The sequence below is a fragment of the Mesoplodon densirostris genome, chromosome 8 (genome assembly GCF_025265405.1).
Source record: "Mesoplodon densirostris isolate mMesDen1 chromosome 8, mMesDen1 primary haplotype, whole genome shotgun sequence".
In the NCBI taxonomy this organism is placed as follows: domain Eukaryota; kingdom Metazoa; phylum Chordata; class Mammalia; order Artiodactyla; family Ziphiidae; genus Mesoplodon; species Mesoplodon densirostris.
This window is the reverse complement of record NC_082668.1, coordinates 33,801,307-33,828,234: the sequence shown is the minus strand read 5'-3', so window position 1 is coordinate 33,828,234 and position 26,928 is coordinate 33,801,307. Positions and strand designations below refer to the sequence as shown.

At 37.2% G+C, this 26,928-nt stretch overlaps 1 protein-coding gene across 4 annotated transcripts in view; it reads left to right on the top strand.

Annotated features, from left to right (window-relative positions):
* Positions 1–26,928, top strand: part of NBEAL1 (neurobeachin like 1) — a 172,035-nt gene that overhangs the window by 100,372 nt on the left and 44,735 nt on the right. For all 4 annotated transcript variants that reach the window (XM_060106210.1, XM_060106208.1, XM_060106209.1 and 1 more), the window contains 5 exons: positions 11,618–11,775; positions 13,702–13,826; positions 16,339–16,465; positions 22,359–22,504; positions 23,123–23,256. In XM_060106210.1, the coding sequence (XP_059962193.1) occupies positions 11,618–11,775; positions 13,702–13,826; positions 16,339–16,465; positions 22,359–22,504; positions 23,123–23,256 (690 nt within the window). The remainder of the gene's footprint in view (positions 1–11,617; positions 11,776–13,701; positions 13,827–16,338; positions 16,466–22,358; positions 22,505–23,122; positions 23,257–26,928) is intronic.

Sequence of the window (26,928 nt, the reverse complement as noted above, 5' to 3'; positions counted from 1 at the left end):
TAGTTCTGTGAAAAATGCCATTGGTAGTTTGATAGGGATTGCATTGAATCTGTAGATTGCTTTGGGTAGTAGAGTCATTTTCACAATGTTGATTCTCCCAATCCAGGAATATGGTATATCTCTCCATCTATTTGTATCATCTTTAATTTCTTTCATCAGTGTCTTATAGTTTTCTGCATACAGGTGTTTTGTCTCCTTAGGTAGGTTTATTCCTAGATATTTTATTCTTTTTGTTGCAATGGTAAACGGGAGTGTTCTCTTAATTTCACTTTCAGATTTTTCATCATTAGTGTATAGGAGTGCAAGAGATTTCTGTGCATTAATTTTGTATCCTGCTACTCTACCAAATTCATTGATTAACTCTAGTAGTTTTCTGGTAGCATCTTTAGGATTCTGTATGTACAGTATCATGTCACCTGCAAACAGTGACAGCTTTACTTTTTCTTTTCCAATTTGGACTCCTATTATTTCTTTTTCTTCTCTGATTGCTGTGGCTAAAACTTCCAAAACTATGTTGAATAATAGTGGTGAGAGTGGGCAGGCAACCTTGTCTTGTTACTGATGTTAGTGGAAATGGTTTCAGGTTTTCACCATTGAGGACGATGTTGGCTGTGGGTTTCTCATATATGGGCTTTATTATGTTGAGGAAAGTTCCCTCTATGCCTACATTCTGGAGGGTTTTTTATCATAAAGGGGTGTTGAATTTTGTCAAAAGCTTTCTCTGCATCTTTTGAGATGATCATAAGATGTTTCTCCTTCAGTTTGTTAATATGGTGTATCACGTTGATTGATTTGCATATATTGAAGAATCCTTGCATTCCTGGGATAAACCCCATTTGATTATAATGTATGACCCTTTTAATGCGCTGTTGGATTCTGTTTGCTAGTATTTTGTTGAGGATTTTTGCACCTATGTTCATCAGTGATGTTGGCCTGTAGTTTTCTTTTTTTTTGGAAATCCTTGTCTGGTTTTGGTATCAGAGTGATGGTGGCCCCGTAGAATGAGTTTGGGAGTGTTCCTCCCTCTGCTATGTTTTGTTTTTTTTTTTTTTTTTTGCCGTACGCAGGCCTCTCACTGTTGTGGCCTCTGCCTTTGCAGAGCACAGGCTCCGTACGCGCAGGCTCAGCGGCCATGGCTCATGGGCGTAGCTGCTCCGCAGCATGTGGGATCTTCCCGGACCGGGGCACGAACCCATGTCCCCTGCATTGGCAGGCAGACTCTCAATCACTGCGCCACCAGGGAAGCCCCCTCTGCTATATTTTGGAAGAGTTTGAGAAGGACAGGTGTTAGCTCTTCTCTAAATGTTTGATAGAATTCGCCTGTGAAGCCATCTGGTCCTGGGCTTTTGTTTGTTGGAAGATTTTTAATCACAGTTTCAATTTCAGTGCTTGTGATTGGTCTGTTTATATCTTCTATTCCTGGTTCAGTCTCAGAAGGTGTGCCTTTCTAAGAATTTGTCCATTTCTTCCAGTTTTTCCATTTTATTGGCATATAGTTGCTTCTGATAATCTTTCATGATCCTTTGTATTTCTGAAGTGTCAGTTGTTACTTCCTCTTTTTCATTTCTAATTCTAATGTTTTGAGTCTTCTCCCTTTTTTTCTTGATGAGTCTGGCTAATGGTTTATCAATTTTGTTTATCTTCTCAACGAACCAGCTTTTAGTTTTATTGATCTTTGCTATCGTTTCCTTCATTCCTTTTTATTTATTTCTGATGTGATCTTTATGATTTGTTTCCTTCTGCTAACTTTGGGGCTTTTTTGTTCTTCCTCTCATTGCTTTAGGTGTAAGGTTAGGTTGTTTATTTGAGATGTTTCTTGTTTCTTAAGGTAGGCTTGTATAGCTATAAACTTCCCTCTTAGAACTGCTTTGCTGCATCCCATAGATTTTGGGTCGTTGTGTTTTCACTGTCATTTGTTTCTAGGTATTTTTTGATTTCCTCTTTGTTTTCTTCAGTGATCTCTTGGTTATTAAGTGGTGTGTGGTGTAGCCTCCATGTGTTTGTATTTCTTACAGATTTCTTCCTGTAATTGATATCTAGTCTCATAGCGTTGTGGTCACAAAAGATAATTGATATGATTTCAATTTTCTGAAATTTACCAAGGCTTGATTTGTGACCCAAGATATGATGTGTCCTGGAGAATGTTCCATGAGCATTTGAGAAGAATGTGTATTCTGTTGTTTCTGGAGGGAATGTCCTATAAATATCAATTAAGTCCATCTTGTTTAATGTATCATTTAAAGCTTGTGTTTTCTTATTTATTCTCCTTTTGGATGATCTGTCCCTTGGTGAAAGTGGGGTGTTGAAGTCCCCTAGTATGATTGCGTTACTGTTGATTTCCCCTTTTATGGCTGTTAGTATTTGCCTTATGTATTGAGGTACTCCTATGTTGGGTGCATAAATATTTACAATTGTTATATCTTCTTCTTGGATTTATCCCTTGATCATTACATAGTGTCCTTCTTTGTCTCTTGTACTAGTCTTTGTTTTAAAGTCTATTTTGTCTGATATGAGAATTGCTACTCCTGCTTTCTTTTGATTTCCATTTGCGTGTAACATCTTTTTCCATTCCCTCACTTTCAGTGTGTATGTGTCCCTAGATCTGAAGTGGGTCTCTTGTAGACAGCATATATACGGGTCTTGTTTTTGTATCCGTTCATCCAGTCTATGTCTTTTGGTTGGAGCATTTAATAAATTTACACTTAAGGTAATTATCGATATGTATGTTCCTATTACCATTTTCTTTATTGTTTTGGGTTTATTATTGTAGGTCTTTTCCTTCTCTTGTGTTTCCTGTCTAGAGAAGTTCCTTTAGCATTTGTTGTAAAGCTGGTTTGGTGGTGCTGAATTCTCTTAGCTTTTGCTTGTCTGTAAAGCTTTTAATTTCTCTGTCAAATCTGAGTCAGATCCTTGGTGGGTAGAGTAATCTTGGTTGTAGGTTTTTCTCTTTCATCAATTTAAATATGTCCTGCCACTCCCTTCAGGCTTGCAGAGTTCCTGCTGAAAGATCAGCTGTTAACCTTATGGGGATTCCCTTATGTGTTACTTGTTGTTTTTCCCTTGCTGCTTTTAATATTTGTTCTTTGTATTTAATTTTTGATAGTTTGGTTAATATGTGTCTTGGCATGTTTCTCTTTGGATTTATCCTGTATGGGACTCGCTGTGCTTCCTAGACTTGATTAGCTATTTCCTTTCCCACATTAGGTAAGTTTTCGACTATAATCTCTTCAAATATTTTCTCAGTCCCTTTCTTTTTCTCTTCTTCTTCTGGGATCCCTATAATTCGACTGTTGGTGCGTTTAATGTTGTCCCAGACGTCTCTGAGACTGTCCTCAATTCTTTTCATTCTTTTTTCTTTATTCTTCTCTGCAGTAGTTATTTCCACTATTTTATCTTCCAGGTCATTTATCTGTTCTTCTGCCTCAGATATTCTACTATTGATTCCTTCTAGAGAATTTTTAATTTCACTTACTGTGTTGTTCATCACTGTTTGTTTGCTCTTTAGTTCTTCTAAGTCCTTGTTAAACGTTTCTTGTATTTTCTCCATTCTATTTCCAAGATTTTGGATCATCTTTAGTATCATTATTCTGAATTCTTTTTCAGGTAGACTGCCTATTTCCTCTTCATTTGTTAGGTCTGGTCGGTTTTTGCCTTGCTCCTTCATCTGCTGTGTGTTTCTCTGTCTTTTCATTTTGCTTAACTTACTGTGTTTGGAGTCTCCTTTTCACAGGCTGCAGGTTTGTAGTTTCCGTTGTTTTTGGTGTGTGTCCCCAGTGGCTAGGGGTGGTTCAGTGGGTTGTGTAGGCTTCCTGGTGGAGGGGCCTAGTTCCTGTGTTCTGGTGGATGAGGCTGGATCTTGTCTTTCTGGTGGGGAGGTCCACGTCTCCTGGTGTGTTTTGAGGTGTCTGTGGTCTTATTATGATTTTAGGCAGCCTCCCTGGTAATGGATGGGGTTGTGTTCCTGTCTTGCTAGTTGTTTGGCATAGGGTGTCCAGCACTGTAGCTTGCTGGTCTTTGAGTGGAGCTGGGTCTTGGCATTGACATGAGATCTCTGGGAGATTTTTGCCATTTGATATTACGTGGAGCTGGGAGGTCTCTTGTGGACCAGTGTCCTGAACTTGGCTCTCCCACCTCAGTGGCACAGCCCTGACGCCTGGCTGGAGCACCAAGAGCCTGTCCTCTACATGGCTAAGAATAAAAGGGAGAAAAAAAAGAAGGAAAGAAAGAAGATAAAATAAAATAACGTAAAATAAAATAAAGTTATTAAAATAAAAAATAATTAAGAAAAAAAATTTTTAAGTAATAAAAAAAAAAAAAAAAGAAAACCCGACAGACAGACCCCTAGGACAAATGGTAAAAGCAAAGCTATACAGACAAAAATCACACACAGACGCATACACATACACACTCACAAAAAGAGAAAAAGTTGGAAAAATATATATACCAGTGATCCCAAAATCCACCTCCTCAGTTTGAAATGATTCGTTGTCTATTCAGGTATTCCACAGATGCAGGGTACATCAAGTTGATTGTGGAGATTTAATCTGCTGCTCCTGAGGCTGCTGGGAGAAATTTCCCTTTCTCTTCTTTGTTTGCACAGCTCCCAGGGTTCAGCTTTGGATTTGGCCCCGCTCTGTGTGTAGGTCGCCCGAGAGCATCTGTTCTTCGCTCAGACAGGACGGGGTTAAAGGAGCAGCTGATTCGGGGTCTCTGGCTCACTCAGGCCGGGGTTAGGGAGGGGTACGGATGCGGGGCGAGCCTGTGGCGGCAGAGGCCGGTGGGACGTTGCACCAGCCTGAGGCGTGCCGTGCGTTCTCCCGGGGAAGTTGTCCCTGGATCACGGGACCCTGGCAGTGGTGGGCTGCACAGGCTCCCGGGAGGAGAGGTGTGGATAGTGACCTGTGCTTGCACACAGGCTTCTTGGTGGTGGCATCAGCAGCCTTAGCGTCCCATGACTGTCTCTGGGGTCCGCGCTGATAGCCGCGGCTCTCGCCCATCTCTGGAGCTCCTTTCAATGGCGCTCTTAATCCCCTCTCCTCACGCACCAGGAAATAAAGAGGCAAGAAAAAGTCTCTTGTCTCTTCGACAGGTCCAGACTTTTTCCCGGACTCCCTCCCGGCTAGCCGTGGCGCACTAGCCCCCTTCAGGCTGTGTTCACGCAGCCAGCACCAGTCCTCTCCCTGGGATATTGACTCCGAAGCCCGAGCCTCAGCTCCCAGCCCCAGCCCGCCCCGGCGGGTGAGCAGACAAACCTCTCGGGCTGGTGAGTGCTGGTCAGCACCGATCCTCTGTGTGGGAATCTCCACTTTGCCCTCTGCACCCCTGTGGCTGCGCTCTCCTCCGTGGCTCCGAAGCTTCCCGCCTCTGCCACCCGCAGTCTCCGCCCGCGAAGGGGCTTCCTAGTGTGTGGAAACCTTTCCTCCTTCACAGCTCCCTCACACTGGTGCAGGTCCCGTCCCTATTCTTTTGTATCTGTTTTTTTGTTTTTTCTTTTACCCTACCCAGGTACGTGGGGAGTTTCTTGCCTTTTGGGAGGTCTGAGGTCTTCTGCCAGCATTCAGTAGGTGTTCTGTAGTTGTTCCACATGTAGATGTATTTCTGATGTATTTGTGGGGAGGAAGATGATTCCGCATCTTACTCTTCCCCCATCTTTAAGCTCCTCCAAGTTGTACTCACTCTGGCCCATGGTCCCAAGGACTGTCGCAGCTTTGGCTGGTGGGGCCCCTCTAGAGCCAGCAGCCTTAGTGAGGCCGCCCTCCCCTTGGGCTCCAGGGCACTTCAGTCCGAACAGTATTTCTTATTGTTTGAAAATTATTTGAGAATTGGAAGACAAGCATATAAGTAACAACTTAAAAATTAATATCAAAATGTTCTGTACATAGTGGTTATGTAAAAAGTCTATCAAGCTGATAGTAGATATCTTTAAGGAGGCTGAGTATATATCAGTGCTTAGAGGGAAATTTATAACACAAAGTACTTATTAATTTGAGACCTTTCATTCTACCCTAAGGAACTTGAAAAAGTAAATTAAATTACATTAGTTTGTTTTTTTGGGGGGTTTCTTTTTTTGGCCGTGCCAGGCGGCTTGTGGGATCTTAGTTCCCTGACCAGGGATTGAACCTGAGCCACCACAGTGAAAGTGCCAAGTCCTAACCACTGGACCGCCAGGGAATTCCCTACATTAGTTTTTAAATAAGAAATTATTAAAGAGCAGAAATCAACGGAATTGAAAGAGGAAAAACAATGGAGAAAATCAATGAAACCAAAATCTACTTAAGATATCAATAAAATTGATAAACTTCTAGCCAAATTGAGGGAAAAAAGGTGAAAAATTACTCATACCAAAAATGAATCACCACTGACTTCACAGACATCAACATGATAATAAGGGACTACTACAGGCTAATCTGTGCACATAAATAAGATGATTTAGATGAAATGGATCAACTTCTTGACAACTACAAATTTCCCAAACTAATTCAATAATAAGTAGATAACCTGGATAGTTCTCTGTTAAAGAAATTGAATTTATAGTTAAATACCTTCCAAAAGGGAAAACTCTAGGCCCAGATGGTTTCAGTGGCAAATTTTACCAAATGTTTAATGGAGAAATTACACCAATTCCTCACACTCTCTTCAGAAAATTGAAAAGTGGCATAACTTCCCAACTCATTATATGAGGCAATATTACCCTCATAATGAAACCATACAAAAACAGTGCAAGAAAACTAAAGACCAGTATCCCTTGGGGACATAGGTGCAAACCAAATCTAGCAATGTATAAAAAAAAATACATCACAGCCAGGTAGAGTGTCTGTTGGGAATGCAAGGCTGGTTCAACATTTGATGATCAGTTAATAATCAGTCACATTAATAAACTTATCAAGAAAAAGTACATGATCATATCAGTAGATGCAGAAAAAGCATTTGAGAAAATTCAACATACATTTATGATCAAAGTTTTTAGCAAACTAGGATTAGAAGGGAATACCTAAATCTCTACAAAAATCATACAGCTAGCTTCATATTTAATGGTGAAAAACTGAGTGCTTTCCCCATAAAATAGAGACTAGGGTGGAATGTTCACTTTCACTCTTCTTAGTCACTATTGTACTATAAGACATAGCAAATGCAATAAGAATAGAAAAAGAAAAAAAAGACATTTATATTGGGAAGGAAGAAATAAAACTGTTTGCAGATCACATAATTATCTGTGTAGAAAATCCTAAGGAATCTATCAGAAATCTCCTATAATTAATGAATTTAGCAACATTGCAGGACACAGTATCAATACACAAAATTTAATCATATTTCTATATACTAGGAACGAGCAGTTGAAAACTGCAATTTAAAAAAAATACTATTTACAATAGGTCTAAAAAGAATGAGGTACTTAGATATCAATCTAACAAAATGTGTATAGAATCTGTATGCTAAAAACTACAGAACACAGATGAAACAAATTAGAGAAGACCAAATGAAAACACATGTTTATTCCATAACTTAGGTATAAAAAGAAACATTTGTAATCCACCACTACTAATATTTTGGTATATTATCCTTCCTATATTTTTATGTATATATTTGGTTTAACCAAAATGGTAGTTTCATTTGGTACTACTTTCTTAAAATGTACTCTGAACATTTTTCCATGCCATTATATGATTGTCTAATATTCCATTATATTATGTATTAGAAGATTTAAACTAATTTCCCGGTTTTAGACCTAATTTACCAGTTTCTTCTTTATTATAAATAGTATCGATCGTCTCTGTAGTCATATTTTTATGCTTATCCAGAATGACTTCCCTAGAATAAGTGGAATTACCGGAATGGAGCAATTATGATAATAATTACTGTTATATTGCCCTCAAAGATGTTCTACCAACTACTATACCAACCAGCATTTTCTGTTTAACTTCACCCTTAGGTTTTTCTAGGTAAACCTGATTTGAGAATATCCTTATGGGGGACGCAGGCAGGATGGTGGGTGGCACTGAAGTCCTGGGCAGCTGGGGTGGCAGGGGTGGCCGGGCGGCCCCTGCAGCGCAGATTCTGCCGCCGCTGCAAACGACAGAGCTCTGCGTGTCGTGCCGGCACAGCACTCTGGGGGGCCAGGCGGACACCCCACATTCACAGCCAAAGGGCTGGGAAGCCGGCCACACGTATTGGCCCTAAGCGTGCCTTTCCCATCCACCTTGGAGGCGGAGATTGCCCGTGGGTCCCTGGCCCCAGGTGCCGAACCACACCAAGGGGCAATTGGGAAGGAGCTCATAGCGGCAGCGTCCTGGCGGTCCGCTGGAGAGCTGGATTCCCGCCTTCTCCAAATTTCCATCGTCAACTTTCTTGACCAGCTTTCTCTGGTTATATGGACATGCAGTGCTTTGGGCCCCCTGTTGCCCACTAAGTCAGGGCTAGGGAAAGGGGTTAAGCTCTAAACTTGTGTCCCTTCCTAGACAGTGCATCCCTCCTAGGGCAGTGATTCCTGCAGTAGTTGACACTTTACTATGGAGGCCTCGTCTTTTGCCTCTACTGACCCTTGGGTGCTGAGGGTTCACTTGCTTTGTTTGGTGCTTAAATGTTTCTTAACTACTGAAGATAAAACTGAGCTACGATGCCATGTCTGACTTTATTTTCAACTATAGCACCTTTAAATATTCTTGCCTTTGTCCTTAGATTGGAGGGGTGGTTCTCTGATTCAGATATTCAAGTAGTACAATGTAGTTGAAGACAGTTTAAGAAATGGAAGAGGATAGGTCCTGTCATTCAGTATTAACTACTGTCCACATTTTGGAATATTTTCTTAGTTTTATAGTTGTATTATGTAGTAAATATATAACAGTAATAATATTTTGCAAGTTTAGCATTTTTCCTGATATTTTTCATCTAACATGAACCTTTTTCTAAAAATTCTTCAAAAGCATTATTGAATGGATACATAAAAGATACATTATTGAATGTTTAAATTATTTTCAATTTTTGCCATATTATAGGTAATGATTCAGTGGAATGCTTGTATATAGAGCTTTGCCTGAATGATTGTTTTCTTAAGATAGACTACAAGAGGTAGAATTGGTTAAATATTTAAAGCTCTCAATCTGCAGTGAAATTGCTCTCCAAACTGTACAGAAAATGTACCCTCCCACCAGAATGCTGGTTTCCCACATCCCAGTCACTACTGGGTCTCCTCAGTAAAATTTTTTTAAAAACTGGGTTTGTATGACAAGAGCAAACAACCGAGAAACACTCAAATAGGAGCTTTGTGGCCTTACTGGCCTTGTCTCAGATCAGTGAAGAAAAACTGCTAGGACAGTCATTTAGGCCTTCAGTTAGGAGGAGTTAGCTTCCTGTAAAAGATGTTGTATCCTGCAGACTTTCTTTTTTTTTTCTTTTTTTTTTTTTTTTGCGGTACGTAGGCCTCTCACTGTTGTGGCCTCTCCCATTGCGGAGCACAGGCTCCGGACGCGCAGGCTCAGCAGCCATGGCTCACGGGCCCATCTGCTCCGCGGCATGTGGGATCCGGACCGGGGCACGAACCCGTGTCCCCTGCATTAGCAGGCGGACTCTCAACCACTGCGCCACCAGGGAAGCCCCCTCCTGCAGCCTTTCTAAACTCACTTATTCTAGTAGCTCTTTGGTAGATGCTGTTGGATTTTCATCATTGGTGATCACGTTTTCTCAGAATAAAGGCAGTTTTGCTTCTTGCTTTAAAAAAAAAAAGAATATCCTTATGAGGACTTCCCTGGTGGCGCAGTGGTTAAGAATCCGCCTGCCAATGCAGGGGACATGAGTTCGATCCCTGGTCCGGGAAGATCCCACATGCCATGCACCAACTAAGCCCATGCTCCACAAATACCAAGCTTGTGCTCTAGAGCCCGCGAGCCACAACTGCTGAGCCCACGTGCCACAACTACTGAAGCCCATGCACCTAGAGCCCATGCTTCACAACAAGAGAAGCCACCACAACGAAGAGTAGCCCCCGCTCGCCACAACTAGAGAAAGCCCGCATGCAACAAACGAAGACCCAACACAACCAAAAAAAAAACACAAAAGAATATCCTTATGTGCTTGAACTTCAAAACTGTGAAATTGATGTTTAATTATCATGGAGCTCTCATGACTTCTTCAGTTGTCTCAGCAATGGTCTGTTTTAAATATTCAATAACACTATCTCCCAAATCATTGATTTCCTACAAATATAGTAGTAATTACAGTAACAATTATAATAATAACTATAATTTATTGAGAGCTTGCTACTTTTCTGGCATTACATTAAGCACATTAAATCTTAATCTTTATGATGACAATTACTATCAGCCCCATCTCACAGGTGATGGTACTGAGCTTCAGAGAATTAAGTACCTAAGATTTGTACCCAGGTCTAGTTCCAAAGCTTATAGCCACACACTGCTGTACTGCCTCTTTAAAAGATGTCTTTTTGTTTTTTTGGCTGTGTTGAGTCTTCATAACTGTGTGTGGGCTTTCTCTAGTTGCTGCTAGAGGGGGCTACTCTTCGTTGTGGTACCTGAGCTTCTCACTGCAGTGGCTTCTCTTGTTGTGGAGCATGGAATCTAGGTGCACGGGCTTCAGTAGTTGCAGCATGCGGGCTCAGTAGTTGCAGCATGTGGGCTCAGTAGTTGCGGCAGGGCTTGTAGGGTGCGCAGGCTTCCGTAGTTGTGGTGCGCGGGCTCCAGAGTGCAGGCTTGGTGGTTGTGGCTCACAGACTTAATCACTCTGTGGCATGTGGGATCTTCCTGGACCAGGGGCCAAACCCGTGTCCCCTGCATTGGCAGGTGGATTCTTAACCACTGCACCACCAGGGAAGTCCCTAAAAGGTGTCTTTTAAATCCATGTCTTTAACTGTTCATTTTAATGTGATTCAGTGTTATTTGTTTGAAACAAGTTAAATACTATTTTAGTTCCTAATATTTCCTAGTAAATGAATGTCAGTGTGAGTTAGATAAGCCAGGCTTACCTCTTGTCTTTTTGAAAACTTTAAAATTTAATTTCAGGGCTTAGAGTTATATCTTGGAAGAACTTATTATCAGAATCTATTTTATCCTGAAAACTGGAATAGGTATGTGAATTCGTTTGCAAGCTAGGATGCTGTTCAGAGAGTAGCACTCTTAAGTGATGGAATTTTTCATTGTGAGGGATTTGCCCCTATAGATTTCTTTTGTCTTTGGCATCGCCTTTCAGGCCATCAACAGTAGAGTAGAATGTGGTTACTCTTCCTTTTACTTTATTTAAACTTGAGTCACATTCCAGATGCCTTATAAATCAAAAGATCTCAAAAGAAAATCATTTTACTTGATGGTATAAGGTTAATAATTCTCAGATTTAAAATCCTATGTTGAGACACTTTACATTTTTGAAGTTCTTCACATGTTTATTGTTGGTTAGTTATTTTCTTAAGTTTTAAAAAATACAAGTAGATTATAGCTAGAATTATATTAAAGAAATGATTCTAATGGAATAAGAAAATCCTGTTGGTTACCAGCTTCTTTCTTTCATTGCTTGATTTTATTGGGTCATATGTTTAAAATTATGGCATTAAAATTTAAATATACCTCTAAATATATGATTCAGTGCTATTATTTATTGCTGTTTCTTTCAGGAGTTTTTTGTGGAGCCATTTAATCGAAAAGCACGCCAAGAGAACTTGAGGTATAATAATATGCTTAAACAACTTAGCAGTCCACAGTTAGCCACTCTGAGACGCTGGAAGGCAATAAAGCTCTATCTTACATGTGAAAGGGGACCTTGGGCTGAAAGGTATGTGTCTATCATTCATTAAATACCTTTTTTTCTTTAGAACTCTGATCTAGAACTTTATGAATCAGTGACCTCTCCAATCCAATTTTTAAAATGTTCAATTTTTAAAAGATTACTTTTAATTAATTTGCTTGCCTTTTATGGATTATAAGTTCGGTATGTGTAGAGCTTTGTGTGTATATGTTTTTCACCATGGAGTTATTTCCTTTACTCTTACCCTGTGACATAGAATTTGTTTTGATTCCATTTACTTCTGTCTTCCTGATACCACCTCTTTGAGCTAGTTAGTGACGATGTGTATTTGAATACTTTACAATTTCTTTATTTGATCCTAAGTCACTTCTGTTTTGCTGAATTATATTTTATACACACACACACACACACACACATTTTTTAACAGCCCTTTTTTATTGTGGCAAAATACACTTAATATAAAATTTGCTATTTTAACCGTTTTAAAATGTACAATTTAGTGGCATTAAGTACATTCCTCATGTTGTGTAATAATCACCACTGTCCAGCTTCAGAACATTTTCATCACCTGAAAAAGAAACCCTGGACCCATTAAGCAGTCACTAGCTATTATCCCTTCCCCTGACGCCTGGTAACCACCAATCTGCTCTCTGTCTCTATGGATTTGCCTATTCTGGATATTTCATATAAATGAAGTCATTCAGTATGTGGCCTTTTGTACCCAGCTTCTTTCATTTAGCTTAGTGTTTTCACTATGTTGTAGCATGTATTATTACTTTCTTTCCTTTTTATGGCTGAATAATATTCTGTTGTGTGGAATGGATGATGGACATCGGGTTGTATTCCTTGTGGCTGTTGTTAATAGTATTGCTGTAAACATCTGTGGACAAGTGTTTGTTTCAACACCTGTTTCTAATTCTCTTGGTTATATACTGGAAGAATTACTGGGTCATATGGTAATTCTGTGTTTAACTTACTGAGGAATTGCCAAACAGTTTTTAACAGCAGCTACATCATTTTACATTCCTATCAGCAATGTTTGAGGGTTTCAGTTTCTCCACAACCTTACCAAGACTTGTCTTTTTTTTTTTTTAATTATGGTCATCCTAGTGGGTGTGCAGTGGTATCTTATGATTTCATTGCAATTCCCTAATGACTAATGACATTGAGTATCTTTTCAGGTACTTGTTGGCCATTTGTATATCTTCTTTAAATAAATGTCTATTCAAGCCCATTTTTAAATTGGATTGTTTGACTTCTTGTGGTTGAACTGTAAGAGTTTTTTTTTTTAATAATAGACCCTTATCGGATATATTGTCTATAAATATGTAGGTTGTCTTTTCACTTTCTCCATAGTGGCCTTTGATGCACAAAAGCTTTGAATTTTGAAGTCCAGTTTATCTGTTTCTTTCTTTTGTTGCTTATGCTATTGATGTCTTATCTAAGAAACCATTCCCAAATCCAGGGTCATGAAGACTTACTCCTATTGTTTCCTCTAAGAGCTTTAACTCTTATATTTAGATCTTTGATCCATTTGCAATTATATTATCTTTACTTGTAGTAAAATTATTATTTTATTTTGAAAACTGTATTTGGAATAAACTCCTAAATAGCTAGTTAAGAACTTCCTTGTAACAGTGAAAGAGTAAAATATATCAAGCTGTAAGTCTGAAGATTTATGTTCAAATCTTATTCCTGTACCTGTAAATCACATGGCATCTTAGGCAAATAATTTAACCTGTCTTAGATTCCTCGGGTATAAACTGTTGATATGCATAATAACATTGGTTTTTTTCTCGGGGTTGTTTGGGTCAAATGAGATAAGGAATGTAAATGTTTTTATAAAATGGTGCCAAAAAATGTAAAGTACCTGATACTTACTCTATTTCAATCAACCAGTCTTTGTAATTTTAAGCGAAATAGTTTTATTTGTTTACTTATGAATATTCATAGGAAGCAAAATCCACTTCACTGGAAACTAGCTAACGTAGAAAATTATTCCCGCATGAGACTTAAATTGGTGCCAAATTATAACTTCAAAACCCATGATGAAGCTAGTGCTTTGAGAGATAATCTAGGTGAGTTTCAATGGCTGTTTAATTATTTACTGAAGATAATGAGGGTGTTGGTGGGGATTGGTTATTGTTTTCATTGTTTCAAAATTACTTACTCATGAGAGAAGGGTGACATTTTATAATTGATATTTAAGTGGTTGTATATGTTGCCTTTGGCCTAAATCTAAAATGACTTCCTATTTCAACTGATTGCAGTTTTTCAAAGAAAAACATAATGTAAACTCATAAAATTACACTGTAGTTGATGTGAAATGTATCATCTCTATCTCCATTATGGTATAGTAAAACATGGTCCTTTAACCTTAGCCTTTTGCTTACCAAAACTGAGTTTAATGTTAAATATATCAATATTTAGAATTCTTAGCAGCTCTTTAGGCCTTTCTTCTATGACCTGTTCTTCTTATAGAACTCCAGACATTTAGTATCTAGATGGGCCAATGCCTTTTTTCTAGAAAAAAGTGCTTAAAAATGCATAGCCTTGCAGTATATCAAAACAGATTTTAAAGAGTTTCTAAAGTTCTTATGAAGCCCTTCCTTTATAGCCATCTGACTGGGCATCTGTGCACCTTATGTTTAGTGACTAAGTTATAGATGAAATGAGTACCAGTTTTTTAATCTTACTTTTTAAAATTGCCTTAATATATTGGCCAGTACAGTAAATGCCATAAAATTGAGAGCTATGATACCTGCCATTTAGAGTCTTATATTCTGAAATAAATCAGACGCAGTAAGTGGTTTCCCTTAATGTAAAATAATGGCCTTGTCCATGGTACAAAGAGTGTCTTATACAGGAACGGTCAGTGTGTATAGCTTGTCCTCCCAGTATATGTCCTGAGACTATTATACTTTCTCTACCTCTTAAAATTTTATCCTTACCATGCAGAAAACATCTTTTGGTGAATGACTTCAATTTAGTAATATTTAAGGAAGAGTGTTCTCTATTTTTTCTTCATTTTTGCCAATAAATCCCACTCCAGGAAATTCCCTGTCCCTTTTCCTCCTTCTTCAACCCTCTTACACATGTATACAGGTATAATTTTATGTTTCTTCTTCTTGGTCTCAGTTGTTTTAAGTCCAGGAAAACCAGTGTCCTCTCTCTTTTTCCATCTCTGTTCCTTTCTTTACCTAGTTTTCAAAATTATCCCAAGTATAATGATGATAATAAAATTGTACAGAAGAAAAAAATCATACATTTCAAAGTGAAATTGGGGGAATTCCCTGGCAGTCCAGTGGTTAGGACTCCACGCTTTTATTGCTGAGGGCCTGGGTTCGATCCCTGGTCAGGGAACTAAGATTCCACAAGCTGCACAGCATGGCTGAATGAATGAATGAATGAATGAAAGTAAGTGAAATTGGTAATAATATAAAACCAGTGGCCTCAGTCTTTAAAACTCTTTAAAGTTCCTTGAAGTTTACTTCAGAATTAACTGCAGAATGTTTTACCTATTCCATATATTTGTTTATAAGTATTTTCATCAGTATTTTTCTATTTGTATCAGATTATCTAGACTTGTACGTGATCAAAGCAGATTTATAAAAGAGAAATGCAGCTGTACATTAGGTTAATTCATTTTGTATGTCAGAGCAAGGATACCATTTGAGAAATTAAGGGAGGTTTTGTCATCTTTACAGTGTTTTGTTATTTAGCATGAATTATTTTTATTATACACATGAAATGTCTTTATTCATAGTTAAACGTATAAATTTTTTCCAGTCCTACCTACACGTTATGCATATATTTTTATTACTATTCTTATGCCACCAGATAATTGAGAGATGAATGTGCAATAAGAATAGCTACCATTTATTTATTTTATGTGCGATGTGATGTATCTCCATTTCACAGTTGCAAAAACATAGATTCAGAGGGGTCATATGGTTAATAAATGGCAGAATAGAATTTGAATTTAGGTCTACCATTTCACAGCCCATCTTTTTTCCATTACACTAGCTTTGCCTTCTTACATTAATGCATAGTTCGTGACATTTGTTGCATATATATGTATCAGAATTATCTATTAAATTCCATGCACTCCAGAAAGGAACACTTCAGCTTTTAGTCTTTGTATTATCTTGCAGTTAATAATTTGTCACATTCTTTCTTAATATTTCTGTAGTACAAATGCACAGTAAAAATAATTCCATTGAATTAATGTAGTGAGAATAATTCTTTAACTTACTTAGTAGTATGCTTTAGAAGTAAATATGATTAAAGAGATTAATTGGCCTGTTTCTGAAACATAAATAATACCATCATTAAAGATAAATACCATCTTTTAAAACATTTATTCTTTGTATTGTATGTATAATAATTTTTAAAAAATCACAGTCAAGTACCATAGTTAACTCTAAATCATGTATAAAAAATTCTCTGTAGTAAGTCGCTTATCTTAGAAATTTTCAAGTACCTTACTTATAATACACATTATTCATATAATTAACAGTCAGAAATTACAGAAGGACTGTGATATGATTTTCCTGCTTTGTGTTTAACAAACATTTTATGTTTAAACAGGTATCCAGCACTTGCAGCCTTCCAGTGATCCACTGCTTTTGGAAGTAGTGAAACAAGTAAAAGTTAGTGATATGGAGGAGGATAAATTAGATCTTCCTGAAGAGGAAATAACAGCCAGAGTAAATATGTATGTATAAGTACTTGAAAGAATTTAAAATTATTTTATTCTGAGAAATGGGATTGTAAAATTGTGGAAAATATTTGCTGGAAATTCTAATGCTATGCATTCCCAGAATCCAACAATTGATACTATATATCAGCTGTTAGGAGTCTACTAGTGTTAACTGAAACTATTGAAGAAGGCTTCTTAGGACTGGGTTAATTTGGAGCTAGACCTTGAAACTAGAAAATATTTTGAGCCGAATAATAATGAAAATGTATCAAATTTATGGGATACAGCTGAGGTATTTATCTGGAAAGTACAGTGTGAAATATAAACTTTTAAACAAAAGGAAGAAATTATAAAGATAAAAGCAGAAGTCCATAAAAGATAAAACCAAAAAACAAAAAGAAAGATCAAAGAAAACAAAAGTTCATTATTAAAAATCAGGTAACCAAACAATAAACCTCCAGCCAGATGGGTTAGGAAATAAAGACAACATAAATTACCAGTATCAGGAATGAAAGAGGAGATAACATTACAAATACTAAAATGATTGAAAAGAAATACATTAAAATAATTAAAAGGAAATGATAGGGACTTCCCTGGTGGTCCAGTGGGTAAGACTCTGCACTCCCAATGCATGGTGCCTGGATTTGATCCCTGGTCGGGGAACTACATTCCACATGCATGCCGCAACTATAAGAGTTTGCATGCCGCAACTTATGAGTCCACATGCCACAACTAAGTCTGCATTCTGCAACTAAAAGATCCTGCATGCCGCAACTAAAGATCCTGCATGCCTCAGTGAAGATTCCGTGTGCAGCAACTAAGACCAAGCGCAGCCTAAACAAATAAATAAATATTTTTTTAAAATTCCAGACATCATTTAAAAAAAAAGGAAATGGCAACTTTATGCCAATAAATTTGACAATTTAAATGAAATGGACAAATTCCTTGAAAGATATAAATTATCAAAACTCTCCAGGGAAAAAATAACCTTAGATATATTTTAAAATTTTGAATTTGTAGTTTAAAAACTTCCCCTAAACAAATATAAAACATTCATTTTCTCATCTCTCCTTTGTTACCATACATATTAAACCTGTATATGTTTTAAACCCGATAGTACAGTTTAATGCAGTTACTGTTTTATGCACTTGTCTTTAAATCAGTTAAGAGAAGAAAAAACTATGTAATTATGCTTTCCTTTATATTTCCCTGCATATTTACCTACTTATACACTTCATTTCTTGGTGTACATTCAGATATCTGGTGCTATTTCCTTTTAAGCCTGAAGGACTTCCTTTAGTATTCCTTGTAAGGAAGGTCTATAAGCCACAAATTCTCTTAGTCTTTTGTTATCTGTGGAGATTTTTATTTTGTCTTCATTTTTGACTACTTTTTAAAAAATTGAGATATATTTTTTGAAAATTGAGATTCACTTAATGTAAAATTGACTGTTTTAAAGTGCACAATTCAGTGGTTTTTTAGTATATTCACAGAGTTGTGCAACATCACCACTATCTAGTCCAAGAACATTTCCATCACCCCTAAAGGAGATCTTATACCTTTCAACAGTCAGTCCCAATTTCCTCTCCTCACATCCTCTAGCAACCACTAAATTGGCTTTCTTTCTCTATGGATTTGCCTATTTTGAACATTTCATGTATTTCATTCAATATGTTGTTTTTTATGTCTGGCTTTTTTCATTCAGTTTAATGTTTCCATCCATTTGTTTTTATGGCTGAATAATATTCCATTATATGGATATACAGTTTTTGTTTATCCATTCAGCAGTTGATGGACATTTATGTAGTTTCTATTTTTTTGGCTATTATGAATAATACTGCCTTGAATATTCATGTACACATTTTTGTATCAACTTATGTTTTCATTTATTTTGGGTATAAAAAGAACTAGAAGTGGATTTGCTTATCATGTGTTAATTCTATGTTTAACCTTTTGAGGAATTGTGAAACTTTTCATAATGACTGTACCATTTTACATTCCCTCAGTAATGTATGGAAGTTCTAATTTCTCCAAATCTACCCCAACTTCTATTCTCTGTTTTTTTTTTTAATTTATTATACCATCCTAGAATGTTAGAGGTGGTATCTTGTGATTTTAATTTGCATTTCCCTAATGACTAATGATGCTGAACATCTTTTTATGTATTTGTTGGCCATTTATATGTCTTTTTTGGAGAAATCTTTATGCAGATCCTTTGCCTATTTTTTAATTGGATTGTCTTTTAGTTATTGAGTTGTAAGTGTTCTTTACATATTTTAGCAACAAGTCCCTTATTAGATACAGGATTTACAAAAATGTTCTTCCACTGAATTGTTTCTTTTTACTTTCTGTTGGTATCTTTTGATGTACAAAATTTTTTAATTTTGATGAATTTCCTTTCATCAATTTTTTCTAAGAGTTTTATATTTTATCTCTTATGTTAGGTCTTTGATCCATTTTGAGTTAACTTTTGTATGTGGTGTGATGTAGGGGTCCATATTAATTCTTTTGCCTGTGACTCTAGTTGCCCCAGCACCATTGCTTTTTCTTTTGAAGATACTTTTGCCAGATATAGAATTCTTGACTGACAGTCTTTTCCTTTCACCATTTTGAATATGTCTTTTCACTACCTTCTGGTTTTCACTACCTTTTGTTTCTGTTGAGAAATGTGCTATTAACCTTTTCTATTGTGTCCTGTATTGTGATGCTTTTAGGTTATTCTTTTTGTCCTTGGCTTTTAGTGCCTTGGCTTTAGGACCATGTATGGATATCTTTTTTTTTTTTTTGCGGTACGCGGCGCGGGCCTCTCACTGTTGTGGCCTCTCCCGCCGTGGAGCACAGGCTCCGGACGCGCAGGCTCAGTGGCCATGGCCCACGGGCCCAGCCGCTCCGCGGCATGTGGGATCTTCCTGGACCGGGGCACGAACCCATGTCCCCTGCATCGGCAGGTGGACTCTCAACCACTGCGCCACCAGGGAAGCCCGAATATCTTTGTGTTTATCTTGCTTGGAGTTCATTGAGCTTCTTGGATGTGTAGATTAATTTTTTTCATATTTGAGAAGTTGCCAGCATTATTTTTTCAAATATATTTTACCCCTTTTTCTCTGTTCTCTCCTTCTGGGTCTCCCTTTGCACATATGTTGTTTTGCTTGATGGTGACCCTTTGAGGTTCTTTCATTCTGCTTGATTCTTCTTTCTTTGTGTTCTTCAGATTGGACAGTTTCTTTTGATCTATCTTCAAGAGCCCTGCTTCTTTTTCCTACAAGTTCAAATATGCTGTTGAGTCCTTCTGGTGAATTTTTCATTTAGTTATTGTGCTTTTCAATTTCAGAATTTCTCATTTGGTTCCTTTTTAAAATATATATATAATTTCTATCTCTGTATCAATAATACTCTATTTGACTAGGCTTTTTTGCCGTAATGCACTTTGGTTCTTTAAACATAGTTTCCTTTAGTTCTTTTCATGTATTTTTATGATAGCTACCTTGAAGTCTTTGTCTACTAAGTTGAACATCTGAGGTCCCCCAGAGACAGTTTCTTTTTACTGCTTTTGAGTTTATGGCCCATATTTTCCTATTTCTTCCTATGTCTCATACTTTTTGTGAAAACCATACATTTTAGATAAATTATAGCCACTTTGGTTTCTAATCTCCTCCCTTGATGCTGGTTGTTGTTGTTGTATTTTTGTTTGTTTAGTGACTTTTCTAGATTAAGTCTGTGGAGTCTGTTTTACCTGCAGTGAATGCCACTGATATCTGTACTTACTAGGTTTTTGTTTTGTTTTGTTTTATATTTAAAGCCTTGCTTACTAGGGGTTGCCCCTGGGTCAGCATAGCTTAGTGGTCAGCCAGTGATTAGTTTTTTGTGTTTAAACCCCTTGATCAGTATGACTGCCACTCTTTGCCAGTGGATCTGTATGTGGTTTAGAGAATGCATTCAAATTTGATGATTTACACATCTGCCCTGACTTTTACTTGTTATGATTGTAAAGCCTCACATTCAGCCAAGAATGAGTAGCTAAATCTCAAGTATATAATTTATTCTGGACATCACTTTGTTTAGGTTATAAACAACACATGGCAAATATTTCTCAGAAATTATTTTAATACTATAAATTGACCAGGTTCATGGGACTTCCCTGGTGGCGCAGTGGTTAAGAATCTGCCTGCCAATGCAGGGGACATGGGTTCGATCCCTGGTCTGGGAAGATCCCACATGCCATGGAGCAGCTAAGCCCGTGTGCCACAGCTACTGAGCCTGCACTGTAGAGCTCGCGAGCCACAACTACTGAAGCCCGCGCGCCTAGAGTCTGTGCTCCACAACAAGAGAAGCCACCGCAATGAGAAGCCCACACACTGCAACAAAGAGTAGCCTCCACTCACCGCAACTAGAGAAAGCCCATGCACAGTAATGAAGACCCAATGCAGCAAAAAATAAATGAATGAATAAATAAATAAATTTATTTTTTTTAAAAAATTGGGCTTCCCTGGTGGCGCAGTGGTTGAGAGTCCGCCTGCCGATGCAGGGGACACTGGTTCGTGCCCCAGTCTGGGAAAATCCCACATGCCGCAGAGCAGCTCGGCCCGTGAGCCTGCATGTCCAGAGCCTGTGCTCCGCAACAGGAGAGGCCACAACGGTGAGAGGCCCGCGTACCGCAAAAAAAAAAAAATTGACCAGGTTCAATAATATCCTTTGTTGGCATAAGCAGGTTTTTTGGTTAATATAATTTTAGTAAGTTTAAAATATGTCCTTGATTATTTTCAGGGAGCTGGATGGGGTAGTTATCTAGGGAGCTGTCTTTGGTTTTGGTAGATTTTTTTAGTCAGCTTTTTAATGAGATTTTATTTTCTTTCTTCAAGGACTAGTGAATTCATTGGATGTCAGTCTCATTCATTTTCAAATGAAAAAACCAAAACTCTTTGTTTCATAGAATAGAAATAACCTTCAGACTGTTTACTCTCTCAGGTCACTTATTTCTCTATTTCATCACTGTGAATATTAGAATTTCACTATTTGGGAAAACATTCTCAGTTTATTTTAAGCTTAGCTTTAATGGTTGCAATATTCCCAGTTAGGTGATGATACTTGTAGAGCTTCTCATCGAAATCCATTGGAAACAAAATTAGATTTAGTCATTGCTATCCTGGAAATGAGGCAAATGTGAAATATCTAGGACCAGAGAGCAGCTGGCTTGAAGGATATACTTGAATAACATTCCATGAGTCATAGGAGTTCTCATTTCTGTACTTGGCAGTTAAAGTCACCTAGGCCACCAGAAGACTGTCCTTTCCCAGTATTTTCCTCCAAAAAACATACTTGGTAACAGTCCTCCAAATATGAGATGACTTCACTTTAAGTATGCTGTGGCAACATTGGCTCCTAGTATTATCTCCATTTACACTATCAGGGGATGCTATGATGATGATGTTCTAGCTTTTGTTGCTCTTGAAACATCTCATTTTACAGTTTAAGAATCAATCATAATACTTCTAATAATTACTTATGAAACACCACTAATGATACAGTCCTTTATTCACAGATTCATTTATTCCCTGGGTCAATTCATGTCTGCCAAATATAACTAAAAAACATGACCAGTATTGCTGCACGTTTGAACCATCCTCTACCAGTAGTATTGAAGATTCACTATATTTTGTTTTAATGGGTCGTATACAATTGAAATGTAAAACATATGTTTTTTGAAACTTTGTTATTGGGTAATAAGTATATTTGGACATATTTAAGTAATTTAATATGCCGTGGAATGGTTTTTGTGGAAAATTCAAGTACTCTTTCTTGGATAGTGACTTTACAGACACGAGATTCGTATTTGAGTATGATATTCTTTTCCATTTACACAGAATACATTGTTGGATGTTTTTTGTTTGGTTGGTTTTTGTTTTTACAGTGATGAGAAAGAACAGGATCAAAAAGAAAAATTGGTGTTGTCGGAAGACTGTGAACTCATTACAATAATTGCCATAATTCCTGGCAGATTAGAAATCACTACTCAACACATTTACTTCTATGATGGCAGCATTGAAAAAGAGGACGGTGAGCAGTTCTGGGGGAAAAATTTCTGTTGTTCAATAGTTAAGTATCCAGTTTATCAATCATTAATGAGAAGAAAGCGATAAGGTGGGACTGTAGAATTGTAGTCTACCATGTAAAAGGAGACATAGAAAGTCAGTATGGAATTAAATTTATTATCAACAATGTACTGAAGGGAATGCTTCCTTTTTATTATCAATGTTTTTGAAAAGGTTTGGCTAGAGGGGATTGCTATAAACTTTAAGTTATAAAATATAATTTTACTTTTATTTATATGTACACTTGCTCCTAGAGGCTTTTCACCTAATCCTTTATCTGAAAATAAAAAGATATTTAAATCTAAGCTGCCAACATAAAGAGAAAAGGAAAACTGTTTCTAAGATATAATATTCAGAGTCATTCTCTATTCCAATGGAAACGAAGTAGAAAAGCTATAGAATTTTAAAATAGTCTTAAAAGAAACAATTTAAACATCCAATAAATTTAACAAATGTTTTTCATCATACAGAAACTGAATTCCTTTTCCGTAGTGCTACTTTTGTCAGGAACTAGGAGATATTTTCTGCATAGCATCAGTAACTTTTTGTGGTACCCCAGTCACAAGATTGTTTCTGTTTTCAGGAGTAGGCTTTGATTTCAAGTGGCCTCACTCTCAAGTTCGAGAGATTCACCTACGACGGTACAACTTAAGGAGGTCAGCCCTTGAGATTTTTCATGTTGACCAATCCAACTACTTTCTCAATTTCAAAAAAGAGGTATGTAAGATGCTAACTTTCTGGAAGCCCCAGACTGTTAGCTTGAAATTATTTTCCAACTAGTGAGCTGTAATGAAACTTCACAACTCTACTCTTTCATCGAGTCAAAATATATATTAGGGAAAAAAAAATACATACCTTTGGGATTAAGCAGTATATGCATTTTTGTTGGAATTTATTTGCAAGTGTTTGGAAGATATTTGTTTTCAGTTTTTATATATAGGTAGATAAAGAAGTCAGTAGAATATTGAGTGTCAGCTAATAGGTATCTCACAGTATCCAGTTGTGAAATAATATGCAATATATATGATATAACTGGATTTAGGAAATTGGGTTGGGTTCAGTTCAACAATAGTGGAGGCTGTGTAATCAGGAAGAATAATGGAACATGTTTTTCTAGGAATAGAGTAAATTCTTACATAGTGTAAGTGGTTAAGAGATTGCCACTGAAGCCAGGTTACCTGGATCCAAGATCATTCCACCACTAGCTCTGTAACCTTTGATCCGTTAGTTGCCCCCAGCCTTCCTTCCCTCTGTCATATACTTGAGGTCAGACTTGTATCGCAGTCTGATAGCTCTCTCCACCTTGCCTAGCTTTCTCTCCATTTTCTCTCACTGTCATCTCTCCAAATAAAATCCTGCATGTTCAATTCTGTCTTAGCATTTGCTTCTCAGATGACCTGGATTAGCATAGTCAATAACTAAGTTTCTGTTCATTTGTGAGTTCCAGGTTTATTTGTAGATGATTTGATTCAGACATTTAAAGAGCATTTTTCTATTTTTACAAAAAGATAATTTTTTACTATTAAAAATATATTTTCCCCCATAGGAAAATACAATGTATGTGTTTTTTAAAAAGCTATTTTATGTAAGTAAACCAAGAACACTCCTATTGAATACTATGCTTTTGTAAATAGTTTTTTGTTTGTTTGTTTGTTTTTAGACCTAGTGGTATGTCTTTATTTTGTTCCATTTATTTAATTCATTCTTTTGGTGGATTCGGGGCACAATAAGTTCGATTCTTATTGGTAGGTATAAGATGCTAGAAGGGTATCCAGGGGGAAATGACAAATATCTCCAGTTGGAAATATAAGTGTAAGGTAGACGTTAGGGTGGTAAATATAGATCTGGAATCAGGAGCATATGGATAACAGATGAAATTATGACAGAAAATAATATCACCTCATGAGCAGAACAGAACAACAAAAGGAGTAGATGATGGTGGACCCCATCATCAGTTTAAGGAGCAGGTAAAGGAAAAGGAGTTGGTGTGAGACTGAGAAGGATGATCAGAGAGTGACGTAAGACCTGGAGAGTAGTGTCCTGGGTGATACGTAGGGGAGAGTTTTAGGGGTTGATCAGTAGGGTCTAATGACATGTATCAATAGAATGAAGCCCAAAACAGATCATCGAATTAGAAACTGAGGTCAACTACACTGACACAGTTCATCCAGATTGCCATGACAAAATGACCATAGACTGGATGGCTTAAACAACAAATACTTATTTCTCTTAGTTCTGGACTGAAAGCTGGAAGTTCAAGAGCAGGATTCCAGTGCAGTCAGGTTCTTGGTGAACACCTTCTTCATGGTTAACAGATGCTGTATCCTTACATGGTTGGCAGAGAGGGAGAAGGAGAGAGAGGATGAGAGAAAGAGAAAGAGCTAGCTCTCTGGTCTCTTTTTTTTTTTGAATTTTATTTTATTAACTTTTTTATACAGCACGTCCTTATTAGTCATCAGTTTTATACACATCAGTGTATACATGTCAATCCCAATCGTCCAATTCATCACACCACCATCCCCAACCCCCCGCGGCTTTCCCCCTTGGTGTCCATACGTTTTTTCTCTATATCTGTGTCTCAGTTTCTGCCCTGCAAACTGGTTCATCTGTACCATTTTCCTAGGTTCCACATATATGCATTAATATACAGTATTTGTTTTTCTGACTTACTTCACTCTGTATGACAGTCTCTAGATCCATCCACGTCTCTACAAATGACGCATTTTTGTTCCTTTTTATGGAATATTCCATAAAAAGTAATATTCCATTGTATATATGTACCACATCTTCTTTATTCATTCGCCTGTCGATGGGCATTTAGGTTGCTTCCATGACCTGGCTATTGTAAATAGTGCTGCAATGAACATTTGGGTGCATGGGTCTTTTGGAATTATGGTTTTCTCTGGGTATATGCCCAGTATATTGCTGGGTCATATGGTAATTTTCTTTTTAGTTTTTTCAGGACCCTCCATACTGTTCTCCATAGTGGCTGTATCAATTTACATTCCCACCAACAGTGCAAGAGGGTTCCCTTTTCTCCACACCCTCTCCAGCATTTGTTGTTTGCAGATTTTCTGATGATGCCCATCCTAACTGGTGTGAGGTGATACCTCATTGTAGTTTTGATTTGCATTTCTCTAATAATTAGTAATGTTGAGCAGCTTTTCTTGTGCTTCTTGGCCATCTGTATGTCTTCTTTGGAGATATGTCTATTTAGGTCTTCTGCCCATTTTTGGATTGGGTTGTTTGTTTTTTTCATATTGAGCTGCATGAGCTGTTTATATATTTTGGAAATTAATCCTTTGTCCGTTGATTCATTTGCAAATATTTTCTCCCATTCTGAGGGCTGTCTTTTCGTCTTGTGTATGGTTTCCTTTGCTGTGCAAAAGCTTTTAAGTTTCATTAGGTCCCATTTGTTTATTTTTGTTTTTAATTTCCATTACTCTAGGAGATAGATCAAAAAAGGTCTCGAATCTATTTTGAGTTTATTTTTGTGTATGGTGTTAGGGAGTGTTCTCAGTTCATTCCTTTACATGTAGCTATCCAGTTTTCCCAGCACCACTTATTGAAGAGACTGTCTTTTCTCCATTGTATATTCTTGCCTCCTTTGTCATAGATTAGTTGACCATAGGTGCGTGGGTTTATCTCTGGGCTTTCTATCTTGTTCCATTGATCTATGTTTCTGTTTTTGTGCCAGTACCATATTTTCTTGATTACTGTAATTTTGTAGTATAGTCTGAAGTCAGGGAGTCTGATTCCTCCAGCTCCGTTTTTTTTCCCTCAAGACTGCTTTGGCTATTTGGGGTCTTTTCTGTCTCCATACAAATTTTAAGATTTTTTGTTCTAGTTCAATCAAAAATGCCATTGGTAATTTGATAGGGATTGCATTGAATCTGTAGATTTCTTTGGGTAGTATAGTCATTTTCACAATATTGATTCTTCCAATCCAAGAACATGGTATATTTCTCCTTCTGTTGGTATCATCTTTAATTTCTTTCATCAGTGTCTTATAGTTTTTGCATACAGGTCTTTTGTCTCTTTAGGTAGGTTTATTCCTAGGTATTTTATTCTTTTTGTTGCAATGGTAAATGAGAGTGTTTCCTTAATTTCTCTTTCGGATTTTTCATCACTATTGTATAGGAATGCAAGAGATTTCTGTGCATTAATTTTCTATCCTGCAGCTTTACCAGATTCATTGATTAGCTCTAGTAGTTTTCTGGTGGCATCTTTAGGATTCTCTATGTATAGTATCATGTCACCTGCAAACAGTGACAGTTTTACTTCTTCTTTTCCAATTTGTATTTCTTTTATTTCTTTTTCTTCTCTGATTGCCATGGCTAGGACTTCCAAAACTATGTTGAATAATAGTTGTGAGAGTGGACATCCTTG